At 56.8% G+C, this 16425-nt stretch overlaps 5 protein-coding genes across 7 annotated transcripts; 2 read left to right on the forward strand and 3 right to left on the reverse strand.

Annotated features, from left to right (window-relative positions):
- Window positions 1-669: 669 nt before the first annotated feature.
- LY6G5B (lymphocyte antigen 6 family member G5B) lies at window positions 670-3216 on the reverse strand. The gene is made up of 3 exons (XM_079780799.1): window positions 2463-3216; window positions 2216-2344; window positions 670-1948 (listed from the first exon to the last, which is right to left on the reverse strand). Exons 1-3 carry the CDS (start codon window positions 2584-2586, stop codon window positions 1548-1550), a joined length of 654 nt encoding a protein of 217 aa, XP_079636925.1. The 5' UTR covers window positions 2587-3216; the 3' UTR covers window positions 670-1547.
- A 140-nt stretch (window positions 3217-3356) lies between these two features.
- CSNK2B (casein kinase 2 beta) lies at window positions 3357-7472 on the reverse strand. Its single transcript, XM_079780800.1, has 7 exons — window positions 7235-7472; window positions 6591-6673; window positions 5623-5725; window positions 4959-5074; window positions 4497-4572; window positions 4172-4361; window positions 3357-3559 (listed from the first exon to the last, which is right to left on the reverse strand). The coding sequence occupies exons 2-7, from the start codon at window positions 6660-6662 to the stop codon at window positions 3469-3471; spliced, it is 648 nt and encodes a 215-aa protein (XP_079636926.1). The 5' UTR covers window positions 6663-6673; window positions 7235-7472; the 3' UTR covers window positions 3357-3468.
- Window positions 7473-7597: 125 nt separating this feature from the next.
- Window positions 7598-10620, forward strand: GPANK1 (G-patch domain and ankyrin repeats 1). Of its 3 annotated transcripts, none has more exons than XM_079780797.1 (3): window positions 7598-7650; window positions 8831-9509; window positions 10027-10620. In XM_079780797.1, the coding sequence occupies exons 2-3, from the start codon at window positions 8899-8901 to the stop codon at window positions 10469-10471; spliced, it is 1056 nt and encodes a 351-aa protein (XP_079636923.1). In that variant the 5' UTR covers window positions 7598-7650; window positions 8831-8898; the 3' UTR covers window positions 10472-10620. The 3 variants fall into 3 exon arrangements, with proteins under 3 accessions (XP_079636923.1, XP_079636922.1, XP_079636921.1); XM_079780796.1 differs by having other exon boundaries at window positions 7599-8000; window positions 8828-9509; XM_079780795.1 differs by having other exon boundaries at window positions 7599-8000.
- A 953-nt stretch (window positions 10621-11573) lies between these two features.
- On the forward strand, window positions 11574-13764 carry LOC307105060 (uncharacterized protein C6orf47). Its single transcript, XM_079780494.1, has one exon. It carries the CDS (start codon window positions 12198-12200, stop codon window positions 13086-13088), a length of 891 nt encoding a protein of 296 aa, XP_079636620.1. The 5' UTR covers window positions 11574-12197; the 3' UTR covers window positions 13089-13764.
- Window positions 13765-13891: 127 nt separating this feature from the next.
- APOM (apolipoprotein M) lies at window positions 13892-16234 on the reverse strand. Its single transcript, XM_079780495.1, has 6 exons — window positions 15737-16234; window positions 15201-15355; window positions 14839-14912; window positions 14649-14747; window positions 14381-14479; window positions 13892-14028 (listed from the first exon to the last, which is right to left on the reverse strand). Exons 1-6 carry the CDS (start codon window positions 15848-15850, stop codon window positions 14003-14005), a joined length of 567 nt encoding a protein of 188 aa, XP_079636621.1. The 5' UTR covers window positions 15851-16234; the 3' UTR covers window positions 13892-14002.
- Window positions 16235-16425: the final 191 nt, after the last annotated feature.

The following is a 16425-nucleotide window of genomic DNA, read 5'->3' on the forward strand; positions in this document are numbered from 1 at the left end:
GAACGTAGGCAAAAGGGAGTTGTGACTATTAATTATTGCTTTCAGGATACTTGCTGTTTTCAAAAATAAAATAAAATAAAAGGCCCCCAGCCTGGGGGTCCTGGGTACCTGGAACCTAAAGAGAATGGACAGGCAGACCGGCCGGGGTGGCGCAGCTGGTTGGGTGCCATCCCATGCACCAGGTCACCCTAGGGTTCCAGGACAGGGCACATTCCGGGTTCCGGCTCAATCCCCAGTAGAGGGCATGCAGGAGGCAGTTAAAACCATCCGTGTTTCTCTCTCTAAAAAAACCAATTGGAAAAAACACACATAAAAAATTAAGACGGGCAGGAAACGCAGGCCCCTCAGCACCAGGTGACTGAGGTGCAGCCCGGGGCCCTTCGGTTTGCTCCGGAGTTTCCCTGAAGTTCTCCTCTTTTCAGGTGGAAAAACCTGACACCACCGGGACTGAACTTCCTAGGTTTTGCAGGGTCCGTTTAGGGTTGGGAGGCATCATAACCCTCAAGCTTTTTTAAAACTTATTTTCTTTTTAAACATATTTTTATTGATTTCAGAGAGGGGGGGGGGTGAGAGAGAACATCCATGAGGGGAATCACTGACCAGCTGCCTCCTGCACGCCCCACACTGAGGATCGAACCCGCAATCCAGGCATGTGCCTTGACTGGGAATCGAACCAAGACCTCCTGGTTTCTAGGTCGACGCTCAACCCGAGCCACACGGGCCAGGCAATCCTCAAGCTTTGATCTCGCAGAGCAGGAGGTGGGATGGACGTGGGCCTTTGGGGCAGGCCAGAAGCCACAGAACCAAGTGGAGTGGGCAGGACTCTCCAACCATTTGAACCCCACACCCAATTAACTTTTCACCTGTCTACACCTGCCCACACCTGAGCCTAACCCATAAACAACATGACTCAGACTTAACCCTGTCTGTTTATTGTGGAGGGGAATCGGGGGACACGGAGAAGAGCAGGACCCTCTTCCCTCCCCTCCCCGGGCACCTATAGAAGTGGTATCAGGACTCAGTGACACGGAGTGAGGCTGAGGCCAGAGATCGGAACAAGAGCTGAGAAAGGCAGCAGGAGACCCGGGTGGGAGTGGGGTGGTAGGCAGTGAGGCAGGGACACCAGGATCCCAGTCAGGGATCTGCACAGAAGCTCAACCCTCATCCTCCTCGCTACAAATCCAGTCTGGCCTGCGTCTGAGAGGCAGGATGGGAGACAGCCAGAACTAAATGGAGGTGGCAGGGGACCAGACCAGAGGGGACTAGGAAGATGGGGGTGATGGCACACTCAGGTGGGAAAAGGACGAGGGAGCCGCTGCCTTCCCCAGGCCAGCCCAGCAGAACCTGCTCTTGAGGGTATTTTCCCGGAGGAAGGAGAGCACTGGGCATGCTGGGTTTCTGAGTGGGGAACGAAACCGAAGCCACAGAGACACGGAGGACAAAGGGAAGGCCTGAAGGAGCAGAGCAGAGAATGTGAGTTCCGAGAGGCCGGAGCAGGGGGCTGGGTGTTGGGAGAGATGCTGAACAGACTGCAATTCAAGAAGGGGTCAGGGCCCAGCCCGGGGGAGAACCAAAAGCCCCGAATTGTTGAGGAATAAGTATATGCGGCGCAGGTCGGCAACGGACAAGCCCAGGTTCAAGGGCAGGGCAGCCAGGGGGTCCAGGCCTTTAGGCTCCTTCCCAGCATGGGAGCTGGGGAAGGGCAGTGAGAGGTTCAGGGCCTGGTAGAACCGTTGGATCTGGGACTTGAACAGGGGCAGGCCCAGGGCCCCTCCAGGGGGCTCAGGCGGGGAGCTCTGGAGCTGAGGGCTGGACCACGAGTTGCAGTAATCGTACTGGCAGCACTGGGCCTGGTACCAGTACTCTGAGAAGTAGGTGTTGCGTTTTTCTTGGCAGCGGTAAGAATTGTACTGGCCACAGCCTCGGATGACGAAGCGAACCCTGGTATCTGGAGGAAGAGAACAGCTCGTAAGCCGCTGCCTCCCGTAGTCTCCAAACTTGGCACCCCTACCAAGAACTCTCCCCATCCCTCACCAGACCCAACTTCCACCCGACAGCTTCAGAAATTTAGTCTCGTTACCCCACCCTCCCAAACTCCTGACCCCACCTTCCAGGATCCTCCTCTCTCCTTGTGCCCCAGGCCCCAAGTAGTCCTCATCTGAGACCAAGCAATGGGCCGTCTCACCAGCAGCCCCTCCCTGAGCCTTGAACTCACTGTGATAGATGGTGATCACCATGCACGCGGGTGAGCTGCTGATGGTGCATTTCTCCGAGCCAGAGATGCATCCTGCAGAAGGGTCTTCTAAGAGGCAGAGGTGGCAGGTCCGGAGTTCAGGAACAGGAACTGAGGAAGACAGAGGGATGGGAGCAGAGCTCCCTCCAAGGTCCCTGCCCTGTACGGAACCTGTGCACCCAGGGGCACAGCCCCACCCCCTTCCTTCCTGGCCCTGGGCCCCACTCACCTTTTCCTACTGCGAAGCCCATCACGACCAGCACACCTACAAGCATTTGGGCCTTCATTATGGCATTCTGGGGAGAGGGGCAGTGCCTGAGGGGTGGCCTGCAACTCCACCTTCCCAGGACCATGCTCCTGGGTCCCGAGCGGCAGGGGGGTTTTGACAGCCTGAGCAGGAGCTGCTGTGGGCAGAGCTATATTCCCGCCTGGGGCAGGACCTGGGCTGGGTGAGGAAGTGATGAACTTGGCAGGAGGAACAGCGTGTCCTCACCCACGAGGCCTGCTCTCTGAATGTGGGCGCAGTGGCCGAGACGGGCAGGACCTGGGCCTGTATCCAATGTGCTTCCCAAACACCTACTCCCGCCCCTCAGGGTCCATGAAAGAGCTTCTATGCCCAGCACATGCTGCCCCCCCTCACATCAGAGCCAGCCCCCATTGTGCGGGGACTCTGGCCAGGAACTCGGCCTCCCCGTCCTTTTGAGATGAGCATGTCCCAGCTTCCCCAGCGGGGGGCACACAGGACCACACCAGCAGCAATTCTGGGCCTTTTCCCTCTTCTCTCCACCCCTTATTTTCGAACCACTTTCCCTGTAAAACCAAAACTGATAGTGTTACGGCCCTTACAGTATAAACAGCCATAGGCGTCCTCCCGTCCAAAGCAAACATTTCCCTCATCTTTGAAGTTTGACTTTTCTCTGGGTCTTTTCCTTGGGACTTTGCACACCCCCATACCCAGTCCTAGGAATTCTGCTCTGCTACTAAAAACATCACCCAATTCACTGGGCACATATCTGTGCTGGCTTTCAACTGGGGGAGGGTGAGCCGGGCCGTGAGGGCCCTGGCATCCAGCACACAACCCCCCCTTCCCCCCTTCCCTAACCCCAAGCACCAGCAGACCAGCTCACGGCCTTTTCTTCCACTTTATTTCATATTCCCACCACAATAATGACTCCTTTAATTTAAACTAAAAACCATAGAGGGTGGCAGCAAAGGAATGGGGACCGGGTGAGGAATCAGCGAATCGTCTTGACTGGGCTCTTGAAGTTGCTAGCGGCTTGGAGCTGCAGCTGGTAGGCCATCGGATGGATCTTGAAACCGTAGAGCCTGGGCCGGGGCATAGGTCAGAGAGGCAGCAGGTGAGCCACATGCAGCCCTGCCAGCAGCCTACATTCCGACCTCCCCACCCAGCTCCTCCACGGGCCTGCTCAGTGCTCAAGGGCAGCGGTTCCCAATCTCCTCCCTACCAGAGTATTTGGGTCTGTATCTCAAATACCCATTAAAACACAAATTCTAGGCTATGTCTGCATACGGATGTCTGTGTCACTACTTGCTTCACGATTAAATTGAGCCCCCCCTCCCCCCCACCCCGCACCAGAGTAAAGATGATGCTTATGAAGATAAACCACACTTGAACCGTGGCTCTGAGGATCTCCTTGCAAAGGCGGAACATCCAAGGTGATGGCAAGAACAGCTTAAATGGTGCTTTAAGTGCCAAACGTTATTCTAAACACTTCACATATCTAAGAACACCCTGCCAGGCAGGTACCATCAGCGTCCCACTTTGTGGACCAGGGAACGGAGACACAGGCACTCAGAGAACTCTTCTAAGACCTCACTTTGGGAGGAGCAGACCTCAAAAAAGGACCATGCCGTCCTCCCTCTCTCTCGGGTCCCGGGCCTTTCCTTTGACCCTCGGTGACTGTCCCTGCTCCTCACCTGGGCACAAACTGGTTGGCAGGCCGCTTGGGCCGGTACTCGGGGTGCACCATGAAGAGCATGTGAGGGAAACCAGTGCCGAAGTACGCGCCGTCCGTGTGGTGGTGCCTCGAGGACTTGGGTGTGTACACGTCCATGCACTTGGGGCAGTAGAGCTTCACCATGGCCTCCCCTGGGATGTCCGAAAGGCCTGGGAGACAGTCAGACTCAGCGTGCAGGCTCCCCTGACCGTGCCCAAACTCCCTCCCAAACAAGCTCCAACTCGCTGAGCCCCAACTCCTCCCCAGAGGACCTGCTGTATGCTGTCCTTCCTTCCAACACTCACCGATGGGAAGCATTGGCTGGTTCTCACAGTACACACGTGGGCAGTAGCCAAAGTCTCCCTGCTGGTATTTTTCCAACTGAGGTGAATAAAATGGCAAGCGTTGGCGGGGTGGGGTGGGTGTGAAGAGAAGGGGCAATCCCCCCCTCTGCCCAACCCATCACTCTGTCCCCACTCCTCCTGTCCTCCGCTGGCCCAGCGGCCCTCCACTCCTCTGCTTCCTTTCCTCCAGTGAGGGCGGCTGCAGACCACCAGAGCCATTCCCTGTTTATTCTGAGGCAGAGTCTCCAACCACTTCCAGCCCAAGCTCACACCTCCCTCCGGAAAACACCCGCTTCAGCACAATTCCCCATCAGGACTGAAAGCCCAGGCCCAGGTTCGGAGGCTCCCCTCAGCCAGACTCCTTGCTGAGGAACCTGTCCCCCTCCCTGCCTCAGAGGACTCGAGCGGAAGCAGAGGCCTCACCATCTGGGCGATGCCACGGTTGGTGAGGATGTAGCGGGCGTGGATCAAGCCATAAAGCATCTCAGCTGCCTGCTCAATCAGGTCGCTCTGGTTGGGGTTGTCTTCCAGCTCTTCATCTGAAACATGGCCCCGGCCGAAGGCAACCACTTGTCTTACAGCTTTCTTAGGTGCCCTGCCCGTCCCCAGGAGCTGCTGGCTACTCAACACCCACCTCTGAGCCTCACCCCACCCATCATGTGGGCCTCTGACCCAGAAACCTGGGCCCAAGGCAGCACTCCCTTCTCCCCATACCTCTCCAGCCCCTGCCTGCTTCTGCTCCCCCAACTCCCTCAACATGAATGCAAAGACATCAATGGGGAAGATGGAACTCTAGCCCGGAAGGTGCAAGGCAGGAGAAAGAAGCAGGAAGAAGACCGCTGGGGAGACTGGCATTATGGAATAGAGCTGAATTACAGAATCAGAGTATGAGCACAAGGGGTATAAGTCACTAAGCTAGTCAAAGGTCAGGTGAGAGATCAAAATGAAGTATGGGATTCGGGGTTAAAGGAGTCAGAAACCAAAAGGAAATTTAGAAAATCAAGAAGCAGATGAACAGGGATTTGAAGATTTAAAAAAAAAAAAGAAAAAAGCATCACACACAAAACAGCCCTTGAGGGCGCCTCACCAGGCTCCAGGTCCAAGATCATGTCTAGAGCTTGTCGATAGTGAGGCACCTGCTCGTTGAGCCCAGTGAGATTGAACTTGTCCTGGATGTAGTCTTCATCCACCTGGCAGGATGGGAGGTGAAGAGGGAACTCAGGACAGAATTCTTGGCTTTGACCCGAACAAGTCGCTCCACTGATGCCTTGTCCTCAGCACAACTGCTTCTACTCCCCACTCCCAACTCAGCACAGGTACTTATCTCTATCCTCAGTTCACACACACCCCCTCCCATAAAAGCTTTGGCTTAAAAAACCCCAAAACGACATGTATTTATTTACCTAATTTTTTGTTTAACTTTTTAAAATTTGTTGGTTTGAGAGAGAAAGAGAAAGGGAGAGTAAAGCACCAATTTCTTGTTCCACCTATTTATGCACTCACTGTTTGTTTCTTGTACGTGCCCTGACTGGGACTCAAACCCTCAACCTTGGCATATCAGGATGATGTTCTAACCAGCTACCTGGCCAGGGCCTAAATAGGTTTTTATTGATTTTAGGGAGAGAGGGAGAAGGAGAAAGGGAGAGAAGAGTGGGAGGAGGGAGGGAGGGAGGGAGAAGGAAACATGGATGGTGGCCTCCTGCACACACCCTGACCAGGGATCGAGCCAGCAACCCGGGCATGGGCCCTGACCATGGCACTGCTGACCTTTCAGTGCACGGGACTACGCTCAACCAACTGAGCCATACCGGCTGTCGCTGGAGAGAGGTACTACCATCTTCACTTTTGTTACTAACCAAAAAGACACACATTCACTTGTCCAGTATGACACTGCGGGAGGGTGGTGGGCCCCAGTCGTGCCACTTCACCACAGGTTGGTGGGTCACTGAGGGGACGCTGCCTGGACAGGAACAAGTTTCCAGGGAAGCACGTGAGAGGTGTGCAGAGTATCTGGGCAGGCTGTATGTGGACTGGGGAGGAAGGTCGAGAACTCACTTCACAGAAGAATTCATTGCCACGGAGCCCACAGAACCAGGAGATCCAGGACACCTCCTCTGAGCTGCTCATCTTCACGTCAGCTGGAGAAAGAGTGTCCGTGTGACTCAAGCTCTCCCTGCCTCTGCTACCTCCCTCCTCCCACTGCCCTCCGACCACGGAAGAATGTGGGGCCACCTTTTCTTAAAGGACCCCTGATCCTGGAGCACCTCTCTTCAGCTCCTCTTACTTACACCTCAGCCCCTTTTCTCTGAGATTAGGATTCTTTGGGTCCCACCGGAAACCGACAGGTCTTGACCTACCCGTCCTACCCACATCCCCCGACGCCCCCGAAGGCCGGCCCGGGCTCGGCTCCCCACCCCCGCAGGTCTCTGCAGGCCCCGCGCCTTTCCCAAAGGTTTCCAGTTTATCCTTTCCAAGCAAGAGCTGGGCCCCCCCTTTTCTCATGGCCTGGGGGTGGCCCTACGGTCCCTTTCGCGGGTCTCCTCACATCCCGCCTCCGCCCCTCAAGCCACCCTTTCCTTCCTCTCTCGGTGCCCGTCTGGTTCACTTCCTTCCCGACCCGCATATCGAGGCGCGGGGACCCCCATGTGCCGCGCCCAGGGACAGGGTACTCGGCGCGGCGACAACCTTATAAGACTCACCGTCTGGACGGGGGCCGGGACCAGGGTGGGGGAGGGGAGTCGCTACTTCCAAGGAACGGCGGCGACGGCTACAGCGCAGGCCGCGGACCCGATCGCGGCAGGCGAAGTGGGGGGGGTGTGTGTAAACTGGAGTGCGGGGAAGAGGGCAACGCGCAAGCGCCAAGGGTCAGGCGCCGCGGTGGATGTCGGGAGATAGAGTTCCTGAGAGGGAGAAACTGGCGAAACCAGGGCAAGGCGAACTACGAATTCCAAGGTGACCCGCGCACGACCCTGGTGTCGCGAGGCCCCTGAGGAAGACGCTGGGGGCGGGACGCAGCGAGGCGCCACCGGAAGCGGAAGCCCAGTACCACTCCTGGGCCGGGGAGTATGGGAAACAGAGTTGTGTGATCCCGGGATCCGGGGCGAGAGGCGGTGGGGTAAGGGACGACGCCGGCTGGGAGGCTCCCCGCCGCCCGCTCACACAGCGAGCCTCCGGCCCCCGCGCGCCCTGCCTCGGGGACTGCCCTCCCCCCAGCCAACCCTTTGCCTGCGCCAGGCGCGCTCTGGGGACCCCCGACGGGGCCCATATTTTGCTGAGGGACCTGGGTAGGATGCGCTGGGCTGAGCTGGGCGGTGAGAGAACCGGGCGGCCTAGTGCGCTAACCTGAGGTGGTGCCAGCCATTCTGCTGTTCGTCCCTTTGCACTTCTCCACTCCCTCTTAGGGCTTGAATGGGGCCTTCTGCTGCGGGCGCTAAGTGCGACCTTCGAACCCTGGTTGAAGTAATGGTGAGGGGCAGCGTGACGTTATTTTATTTCCCAGTCCTGGGTATTCCATAGGTTTCCTCTCCGCCTTCCCGGGGCCTTTCTTAACCCAGAGAGTGGTTTCCCAGCTCCAGAAAATGAGCTCAGAGCAGGGGGCCACGTTGAGGGAGGCGAAGGGCATTGTGGGGCGTTATGTAAAAGCAAGACCCCCCCCAACTGACAGATCCTCCCCTGTCCTCGCGCCACCTCGGCACGTGGCGCTTTGCGTGAATTCTGTTGGGAAGGTTCCAGGGCGGGAAACAACCAGGCGCTTTCTGCACGCCTGCGTCCTCAAGTAATCTTTGTGGGTTTTTCACAGCCACGCTTGTGTCTTCAAACAGTCTGGCTATTTGATTACGTGACCTCCTTTGGAGTAGCGCCATTTTGCAGTAGGGATGCAGACTGCAGCCTCTCCCCAAATTTGCTTCCTGCTTTCGGAGGAGTGTCAGGTGTTTTTGTTTGAGAAGACGGCACTCGAAATAGCCACTCAAAATAGGATGGAGGAAGACTTAGGAGCCAGGCTGATTGCTTTTCTTAATCGTTTGTCTTACAGAGTGATGAAGTAGTTTCAGAGAGAGGCCGTTACTATTTATTGTTGATGAAGCTGGGAGTGAGGGTGGAAAGCAGGATCTCTGAGCAACTGCCTCATGGAGTCTTTGTTCACCTTCACTCTCGGGCATGGTCTGTTACTACAGGGTTCCCTGTTCTCCCACGTGATCTATTGCCTTAGGCCCAGTAGGCATTTAGGTTGTGGCATCACTTTTGGGGCGGGAGAGGTTTTTTTACTCTAAGGCTACTTTCCTTCATCCCAGCAGGTCTCTGGAGTAGCTTGCTGGTCTCATCTTCCCCTTGCCTACTCTCATTTTTGAAGCTCTCCCAAGCCATGTCCAGACCCTCCCTCATCACCTTCACCCCAGCCACTGACCCCAGTGACTTCTGGAAAGATGGGCAGCAGCAGTCACAGGCTGAAGAGCTGGAGCCTACCTTGGATGGGGCTGCGGCCCGGGCTTTCTATGAGGCCTTGATTGGAGATGAGAGCAGCACCCCTGAACCTCAGAGATCACAACCTGAACCTGCCAGTGAGAGAAAGAGGAAGAAGAGAAGAATGGTGCGAGAGGCTGCAACAGAAGCATCAGGAGGACATGGTCAGAGGAGATCCCTTGAGGCTGAGGACAAGATGACTCACCGGATACTGAGGGCAGCCCAGGAGGGGGACTTGGCAGAACTAAGAAGGCTGTTGGATCCCCAGGAGGCAGGGGGAGCTGGGGGGAATATCAATGCTCGGGATGCCTTCTGGTGGACCCCCCTGATGTGTGCTGCCCGAGCAGGCCAGGGGGCTGCTGTGCGCTATCTCCTGGGCCGGGGTGCTGCCTGGGTTGGAGTTTGCGAGCTGGGTGGCAGGGATGCTGCTCAGCTGGCTGAAGAAGCAGGCTTTCCTGAGGTGGCCCGCATGGTCAGAGAGAGTCCTGGAGAGACGAGGCGTGCGGGGAGCAGGTGAGGGGAAGCCTCGGCCCATGCCCATCTTCGGTGTGTTCTGCCTTCCTAGCCGCTCCCCACCAGCAGAGCGGAAGGGTCCTCCCCATCTCCCAGTGTAGATAGATAAGGCAGTGTACTAGAACGATTACGAGCATGAGCTCTGGGTTTAAATGCTAACTCTGCTTAACTTGGGCAAGCAACCTCATGTCTAGGTACCTCAGTTTCCTTATCTGAGAAATGGTGGTAATAAGAGCACCTTTCTCATAGGTGTGTTAGGATTAAACGGGTTAGTATATGTCAAGTGTTAGAGCTTTCCACATAGTAAGCACTGTATAAATATTAGCTATAGCTATTGTATTCCTTCCTTGTGAGGTCTGGTTACCACCTCTTTACCCAACTTTCCCCCTCTGGTCTTTCATTGCTAAGTGGGGAGGAATGCAATTTGTTCCTAGAAAGACTGGAAGGACCTTGTGGCGCCCCACCCCCCACCTCTACCCTTTCTCTGCCCTCAATCCTTTCTCTCCTTCCTCTGCAGGTCCCAATCCCCGTCCACCCAGTACTGTGAGACCTGTGATGCCTACTTCCAAGACTCTAACCACTGCACATCTACTGCTCACCTGCTGTCACTGTCCCGCGGTCTCCGGAACCCCAGTCTGCACTTCGGGATGCCTACCTCCAGCCCAGGCTTCAAGCTGCTGCTGAGGGCAGGCTGGGAGCCTGGAATGGGTCTGGGACCCTGGGGCAAGGGCCGTGTCAACCCCATCCCCACTGTTCTCAAGAGAGATCAGGAAGGGTTAGGGTACAGATCAGCATCCCAACCCAGAGTCACACACTTCCTGGCTCAGGATACCCGGGCAGTGGCTGGGAGGGAGAGAGCTCCTCAGGCAAGCACACTGAGCAGAAGGGAGGAGAGAAGGCAGAAGGACAAGGACAAAGCCTGGGAGCGGGATCTGAGGATCTACATGAACCTTGAGTTCTGACCTTGGCAAGGTCTGACACTGGACTTCAGTCTGAACTTGTGCGTCTGACCTGGCACTTTGAGTGACACTTCCTGGTGTCTGCTCAAGTCCCAGACACTCAGATTTCTTACCTTTGAGAGAGGGGCTGAGAGTTGAGAAATAAACCAATCATCTCACTTGTTTTGTGTTTTATTTTAAAAATACGTATTGATTGATTTCAAAGAGAGGACGGTAGAGGGGGAGAGAGAGAAACAGGGATGAGAGAAACATTGATCGGCTGCCTCCTGATGCCCCCTACTGGGGATCGAGCCTGCAATCGGAGTATGTGCCCTGACCGGGAATCAAACCAGTGATCTGGTGCATGGGAGGACGCTCAACCACTGAGCACCACTGGTGTGCTTTATTCACTTTTCTGGAAGCGGTTACGGGGAAGCCAAACGAGTCTGGGGACCACATGCAGGCCCCTCCTGAGCCAGAAGGGGCAGCCCTGCAGGTGGCATGATAGGGTCACCTCCCTGACGGCCCTAGCCCTTTTCAGAGCACCCCACCTACTCAAGACAGGGTCTTGGACAGGGTGATGAGAGTGGGGATGGGCTTGTAGGAAGAGGCCAGCGTGGTGGGAAGCCCTAAGATGATGCAGCCTGCACTCTGTTAGCTGACTGGCACCAGTACTCTGGCCTCACATCTAAACTTGAAGCCAAGGGGTTTCACTCCCTGAAAATCCCTGAAGGCGGAAACAGCCCATTCGTCTACACTTGTCTTCCCCACACTCCCCTCTCCCTCGTGCCGCTTCTACCAGGTGCCAGGCAAACCAAGAGCTCACAGTTGCAAGCCCAGGAAGTGAAATCTGCTGGGAGGGACAGGGAACAGGACTCCTCAGCTTTCTTTTCCGGGAAAGCCTTTCCTGAAGTCATGGACACAAGAACGACTTGTGGAGTGTGGGGGGAGAACCCAAGGCAGGGGGCTAAAATGGCAGGCGAGTTCTGGGGAGCACTGGCGGCCGGGCGCCTCTGGGCGACGAAAATGGGGGACTGCGCTGATCCACCGGCCCTGACGGCTGCTGACGTCCGCGGGCTGCGCACAAACGTCGCGGGGGGCGGGCCATCCGCAGGGTCCGCCCCGCCCGGCCCTCCAGCGCCCTTGCAGCTGCTTCCGGGCTCGGCGGCTCCGGGCGCCTTCGGGAGGCCGCGGCCCACTGTACCCCGACGCCTGGGTCCCCGGACAGGCCCGCCCTTTGGCTCGCGACTGCGATCTCCGAGGACGTCTTTGGCCTGACCTTTCCGAGGCCGCGTCTCAGCTGCGTGCGGGGCCCGGCCGGCCGCTTTGTAGGCTTCGCAGCCCTGCAGTTCAAGGGATGAACCTGCTGGCCGAGGTCCGCGGGACACCTGCCCCCACCCTCCGATAGGAGACTTCCTATTGCTGAGCCCCCTAAGTCAGCAGCGGGAGCACCTTCCTTCCCTCTTGGATGGAGCACCGCCTCTCCAGTTTGGGGGACACCGTGGGTGGCCTCGGTGAGTGAAACTTGGTGTGCTGTTTGCTGGGAAGAAAACCCGGGAACAGGGAGGACACTGTCGGGCGACTGAGACCTTGTCGGACCCTGAGACTTGGAATCTGTGTGTGGGGCGGTGAACGCATTTGGATGTACTTCTGAATCGGGAGCACTCACCAAGCAGGTACCTGTGCTGCTGAGCCTGAACAGTGCCAGGAAGCGGCCTCAGGATTTGGGGGTTCATTACACATTCCAACCATGTTCCTGCGACGGCTTGGTGGCTGGCTCCCTCGCCCTTGGAGCCGCCGCAAACCCAGGCCTGACCCGCCCACCCCAGAACCCAGACGGGTGGATAGCTCCTCTGAAAACTCAGGGAGCGACTGGGACAGTGCCCCCGAAACCATGGGAGACGTGGGGCCTTCCCAGAGGAAGGACTCGGGGGCCCGGAGTAGTTCTGGGACTGCTCCACAACCAAGCAGGGAGCCCCAAGTTGAGCAACTGGGAAGCAGAAGGATGGATTCCCTCAAGGGGGACAAGACTGGCGCTGGCATTCAAGAGCCGGGGAGACTGGAGGCAGCAGAGGCCATTCCCAAACTGGGATGGGACCCCGTGGACTCAGGTGGCACCAGGAGGTCTGAAGTGTCTCCTGAAGGGGGACTGAGCCCGCCTGGGCCCGCAGCGCCAGTGGAGAAGCCTGGCCGGCGTCAGAAGCTGCTGGGCTGGCTGCGGGGGGAACAAGGGGGGGGAGCAGGGGCTCCCTCGCAGTACCTGGGGGACCCGGAGGAGTGTCTGCAGATCTCCACCAACCTGACCCTGCACTTGCTGGAGCTGCTGGCCTCAGCCCTGTTGGGGCTGTGTTCCCGGCCCCTGCGGGCAGCCCTGGACATGCTGGGCCTGAGCGGGCCTCTGGGCCTCTGGCTGCACGGGCTGCTGTCCTTCCTGGCGGCCCTGCACGGGCTCCATGCTGTGCTGAGCCTCCTCACTGCTCACCCCCTGCACTTCGCCTGCCTCTTTGGTCTCCTACAGGCCCTGGTGCTGGCTGTCAGCCTCCGGGAGCCAAGTGGGGTTGAGGAGGCCACTGACTTGGAGGGTAATAAGTTGGGGAGGGAGGGTGAGGAGCAGCGGGGAGACCCAGGGAAGGGGCTATGACCTCAGAGTGGGTGTGACCAGGCCCCTCCCCCGCCCCAGTGGGGTGGGAGCAAGGGTGAAGACAGTGTGGCCTTTAGGAGAGTAGGGGGCATGACCCAGATTGTGAGCACAGGGACCTCAGGGATGGGGAAGAACCCCAGAGTATGAGGGTACCCACCCACCCACGGGAGAGAACAGCTGCTCCGGGTGTCTGGGTTTATGGACAGTGGGGGCGTAGCCCTTGAATTCACCAGCTGTTGTTACTTTTTGATTTTATATTTCTCCTACCTTCAAGTTTGTTTTCTCATCTTCACGTTTTAAAAGCCAAAAAATATTTTTTTTAATGTTGTGGTGGAGAATAAAGACTAAATGGCCCTCTCTACCTTTCAAGACTCCCCAGGGACAGGCAGAACTCAGGCTGGGGCAAGAGGGTGGTTGGGAGACCCAAGGGGTCCCTTGGATCTTGGGACATCTAGGGTAGAATGGGGCTGGATGGGGCGCACAGGCAGCAGGGACCTGCAGGGATGACGGTGTTTCTGGGAGTCGGAGGGGGTGGGGATGGTGCAGGTGGTGCTGCCAGAGGGTGGGTCAGGGGTGGGTGGCCCGGACAGGCCGTGTGCTTGCAGTCCCATGCAGGGATTAGGGGTTGCTCACTCAGCAATAAATCACTGTCACACCGAAGCCTAAATATACCACTAAAGTGAGCTAACTGCCACGCAGTGTCCTTCCTGATGCCGCCCAGCTAGGGGTTAGGTGGTGGGGAGTTCAGGGGAGTTTTGAAATGGGAGTGGGACTGATGTCTGGAGACCAACCCCAACCTGTGATGAGGATTGAAAATCGTCTTTATTACTCTTGGAAGGGCATCTCCGGCTTCTCCTCTCTCCACCACAGTCAGTCCCACCACATACATCTGGGCGCACAGATGAAGCCACAGGTCACTTACTGGACTGCGTGCAGGCCTCTGGTGGGAGGAGGGAGAAAGGAAGAGGATGGGAAGGAAGGAAATCCAGGAAGAGACGCGAGCTTGCTGGTAATGGGTGGGGGAGAATGCGTTCCCTCATTCCCCCCTCTGTGTCTGACGCCCCTGTATCTGCTGCAAACTCAGGAGCCTCTCTTGAGTAGCCCACAGCCTATTCGGGCTTCCTCTGGTGCCATCACAACCTATTAACACAATGGAGGTAGGAACACAGCCACTCTGGTAATATCAGCCTTTGGTCCTGCCCTCTGGTGACATCACTTGAGTCCCTTTCACCCAGCGCCTGCAGCAGACTTGGTGAGTCCTAGTTCTCTCCTGTGGGACTTTGTCCTTTTACCTTGTTTCCTAGGAGTCAGTAAGAAGGCCTTGGAGTCCAGGCAGGAGGCCAGGGACCGGAATTCCTCCACACACTTCTCAGGAGGGAATGGTGAGCGATCTGAAGGGGCACAGCAGGGCCAGGCCCATCAACGCCTCTACTTAGCAACACCCCTGTGAGGGCCGGGAAGCGCCAGGCCTTCGGGGATGATGTCACAGGGCCCAGCGTGAGGGGCTCCCCAGCCCCTCCCAGTTTCCTTCCAGCCCCTCCCGCCTGCCACCTCACTCACTGTAGAGCAGGAAGCGCCGGTAGCCCTGGCCCGTCTCCTTCAGCAGGATGCCACCTGGGCATGAGCTGGAAAAGAGCTGGGTCTTCATGTCGGGGCGGCCTGTCGGGGCGTGTTGGGGGAAGTGTGAGGACAGAGATGCAAAACAAGCAAGCCAGGGACTTGGAGAGAGGGAGGGCTGGAGAGCGCCAACCTTCAGTTCTGAGATCTGTGCCCCCTTCAGTCAGGTGGTAGATCCATTCCCGGGGCACACAGGACCCACTTTTCCTGCAGAGGTGGTGGTGGCAAGAAAGAAAGATTGAATGACACCCCCACCACACAGTACCAACCTTTACTTATTCCCTTTTATTCCTTCTTGAAGCCTGGGTCACCCTGGGTTTCAAGCTACCAAGGGATGGCTAGGCCCATCTTTCTCCAGACGAAAACTAACAGAACCGTCGAACTTAGTGGGCCAAGAACAGTGGATATGCCAGTGAACCCGACTCTTCGTGGGTAGGTGCTCACACTTTGGGCCAAGACTGCACCGATTGGTGCCTCTGCCTCCGCACCACTTACGTGCGAATGGTCGCGCGAAGCTGGAGCTGCGTGGGGGCAGAGCCCGCAGCCATGTTGAAGACGATGTTGTCCACAGGGTCAAAAGTGGCCAACTCCTCCTTGGTGGGAGCTGCCCCTGCAATAAAATGCCACTGGCCCAGGTGGGGCTCTGGAAACTGGAGAGACAACAAGGGGAGCAAAAGAGGGTGTGTCCCACTGCAGCGTCCATCCAACCTGTCAGGACAGCAAGGCTTCGTGGGGAGGTCTCGGCTGCCTTTTTCCAACTGGGCTTGGATCCATGACAGGGAGTCATTAAATGACTTTCCCTCTTTGCCTGCCCTCAATAACCCGAGTAACCCTCCAGCCCCCAACTTCTACCATGTCTCCACATGGATGGCCAAAGTACTAATACATTCTTATTTGTCCTTGCTTTTATCATCACAATATTCACACCCTCCTCCTCCCTTCCTTTCACAATGTGGCTTCTGGTCCCTCTAGGCCACCCACTCAAGTGCCTCTGAGCCCCCACTGCAAGCTTCCCCCTTCTCAGTCCATACCTCTTTCCCATCCACGTCCTGAGTTGTCAGTTGACTGGGCTCAGGGCACTGGGAGATGGAATGGAGGAGAATGCCATAGAGGTAAAGCAGCGCTGCCCAAATTTGGTGGAACATCTTCAGGCAACAGGGAGCTGCTATGTCCTTCGTGGAGTGGCTGGTGCCTTAACTATGCTCTCCCCCACTGGCTGCTCAGTCCACTCTGCTTCCAGCCCCCTTGCCTTGACCCTTGACCCTTTACCTGCTAATGAGTAACTTCAACCTTGTTTTCCAAACATGGATTAGTGTTTGGCCCTTCCTCCCCCTCTTCTAGATGCAGCCACTCCACACACACCCTGGCACGTCCAGGGGCTTTGGGGCATTATCAGAAGAGCTGAGCCCTGCAGGTAGAGACAGTGGTCTGTATGCTGCTGTGTTGTGCAGCGTTGGAGAGGTGGGTTCATTCATTCACTTAGCAAACTTTAAGTCCCAGCTGTTTGCCAGGAATTGGCTAAGCCCTGGGGACATAAAAATGAATGAGGCATAGGCCCTGGCCTTGAAGAAGTCAGTCTAAGGAAAACTAGCTGTGTAAACAAATCATTGTAATACCTGATAAGTGCTTTAGGACAGGTTTGAACCAGGTTCTGGGGCCTGGCTGATGGGTGGCTTTTTCTCTGGTTTGTAATTGGGGAAATAATATGTACACCATTCAG

Source organism: Cnephaeus nilssonii (assembly GCF_951640355.1).
Source record: "Cnephaeus nilssonii genome assembly, chromosome: 9".
Classification (NCBI taxonomy): Eukaryota; Metazoa; Chordata; class Mammalia; order Chiroptera; family Vespertilionidae; genus Cnephaeus; species Cnephaeus nilssonii.

Excerpts from the sequence above, each read along its gene's own strand:
- GPANK1 (XM_079780797.1), top strand. The coding sequence starts at position 8,899 with ATGTCCAGACCCTCCCTCATCACCTTCACCCCAGCCACTGACCCCAGT. Across the intron at positions 9,510-10,026 it reads ACGAGGCGTGCGGGGAGCAG|GTCCCAATCCCCGTCCACCC; the intron begins GTGAGGGGAAGC and ends CTTCCTCTGCAG.
- LOC307105060 (XM_079780494.1), top strand. The coding sequence starts at position 12,198 with ATGTTCCTGCGACGGCTTGGTGGCTGGCTCCCTCGCCCTTGGAGCCGC.
- APOM (XM_079780495.1), bottom strand. The coding sequence starts at position 15,850 with ATGTTCCACCAAATTTGGGCAGCGCTGCTTTACCTCTATGGCATTCTC. Across the intron at positions 15,356-15,736 it reads AGGACGTGGATGGGAAAGAG|TTTCCAGAGCCCCACCTGGG; the intron begins GTATGGACTGAG and ends TTGTCTCTCCAG. Across the intron at positions 14,480-14,648 it reads CCGGCGCTTCCTGCTCTACA|ATCGCTCACCATTCCCTCCT; the intron begins GTGAGTGAGGTG and ends GTGCCCCTTCAG.
- CSNK2B (XM_079780800.1), bottom strand. The coding sequence starts at position 6,662 with ATGAGCAGCTCAGAGGAGGTGTCCTGGATCTCCTGGTTCTGTGGGCTC. Across the intron at positions 5,726-6,590 it reads GCAATGAATTCTTCTGTGAA|GTGGATGAAGACTACATCCA; the intron begins GTGAGTTCTCGA and ends CCATCCTGCCAG. Across the intron at positions 5,075-5,622 it reads GATCTTGGACCTGGAGCCTG|ATGAAGAGCTGGAAGACAAC; the intron begins GTGAGGCGCCCT and ends GCCATGTTTCAG.
- LY6G5B (XM_079780799.1), bottom strand. The coding sequence starts at position 2,586 with ATGGTCCTGGGAAGGTGGAGTTGCAGGCCACCCCTCAGGCACTGCCCC. Across the intron at positions 2,345-2,462 it reads GGGCTTCGCAGTAGGAAAAG|TTCCTGTTCCTGAACTCCGG; the intron begins GTGAGTGGGGCC and ends TGTCTTCCTCAG. Across the intron at positions 1,949-2,215 it reads GGTGATCACCATCTATCACA|ATACCAGGGTTCGCTTCGTC; the intron begins GTGAGTTCAAGG and ends CTCTTCCTCCAG.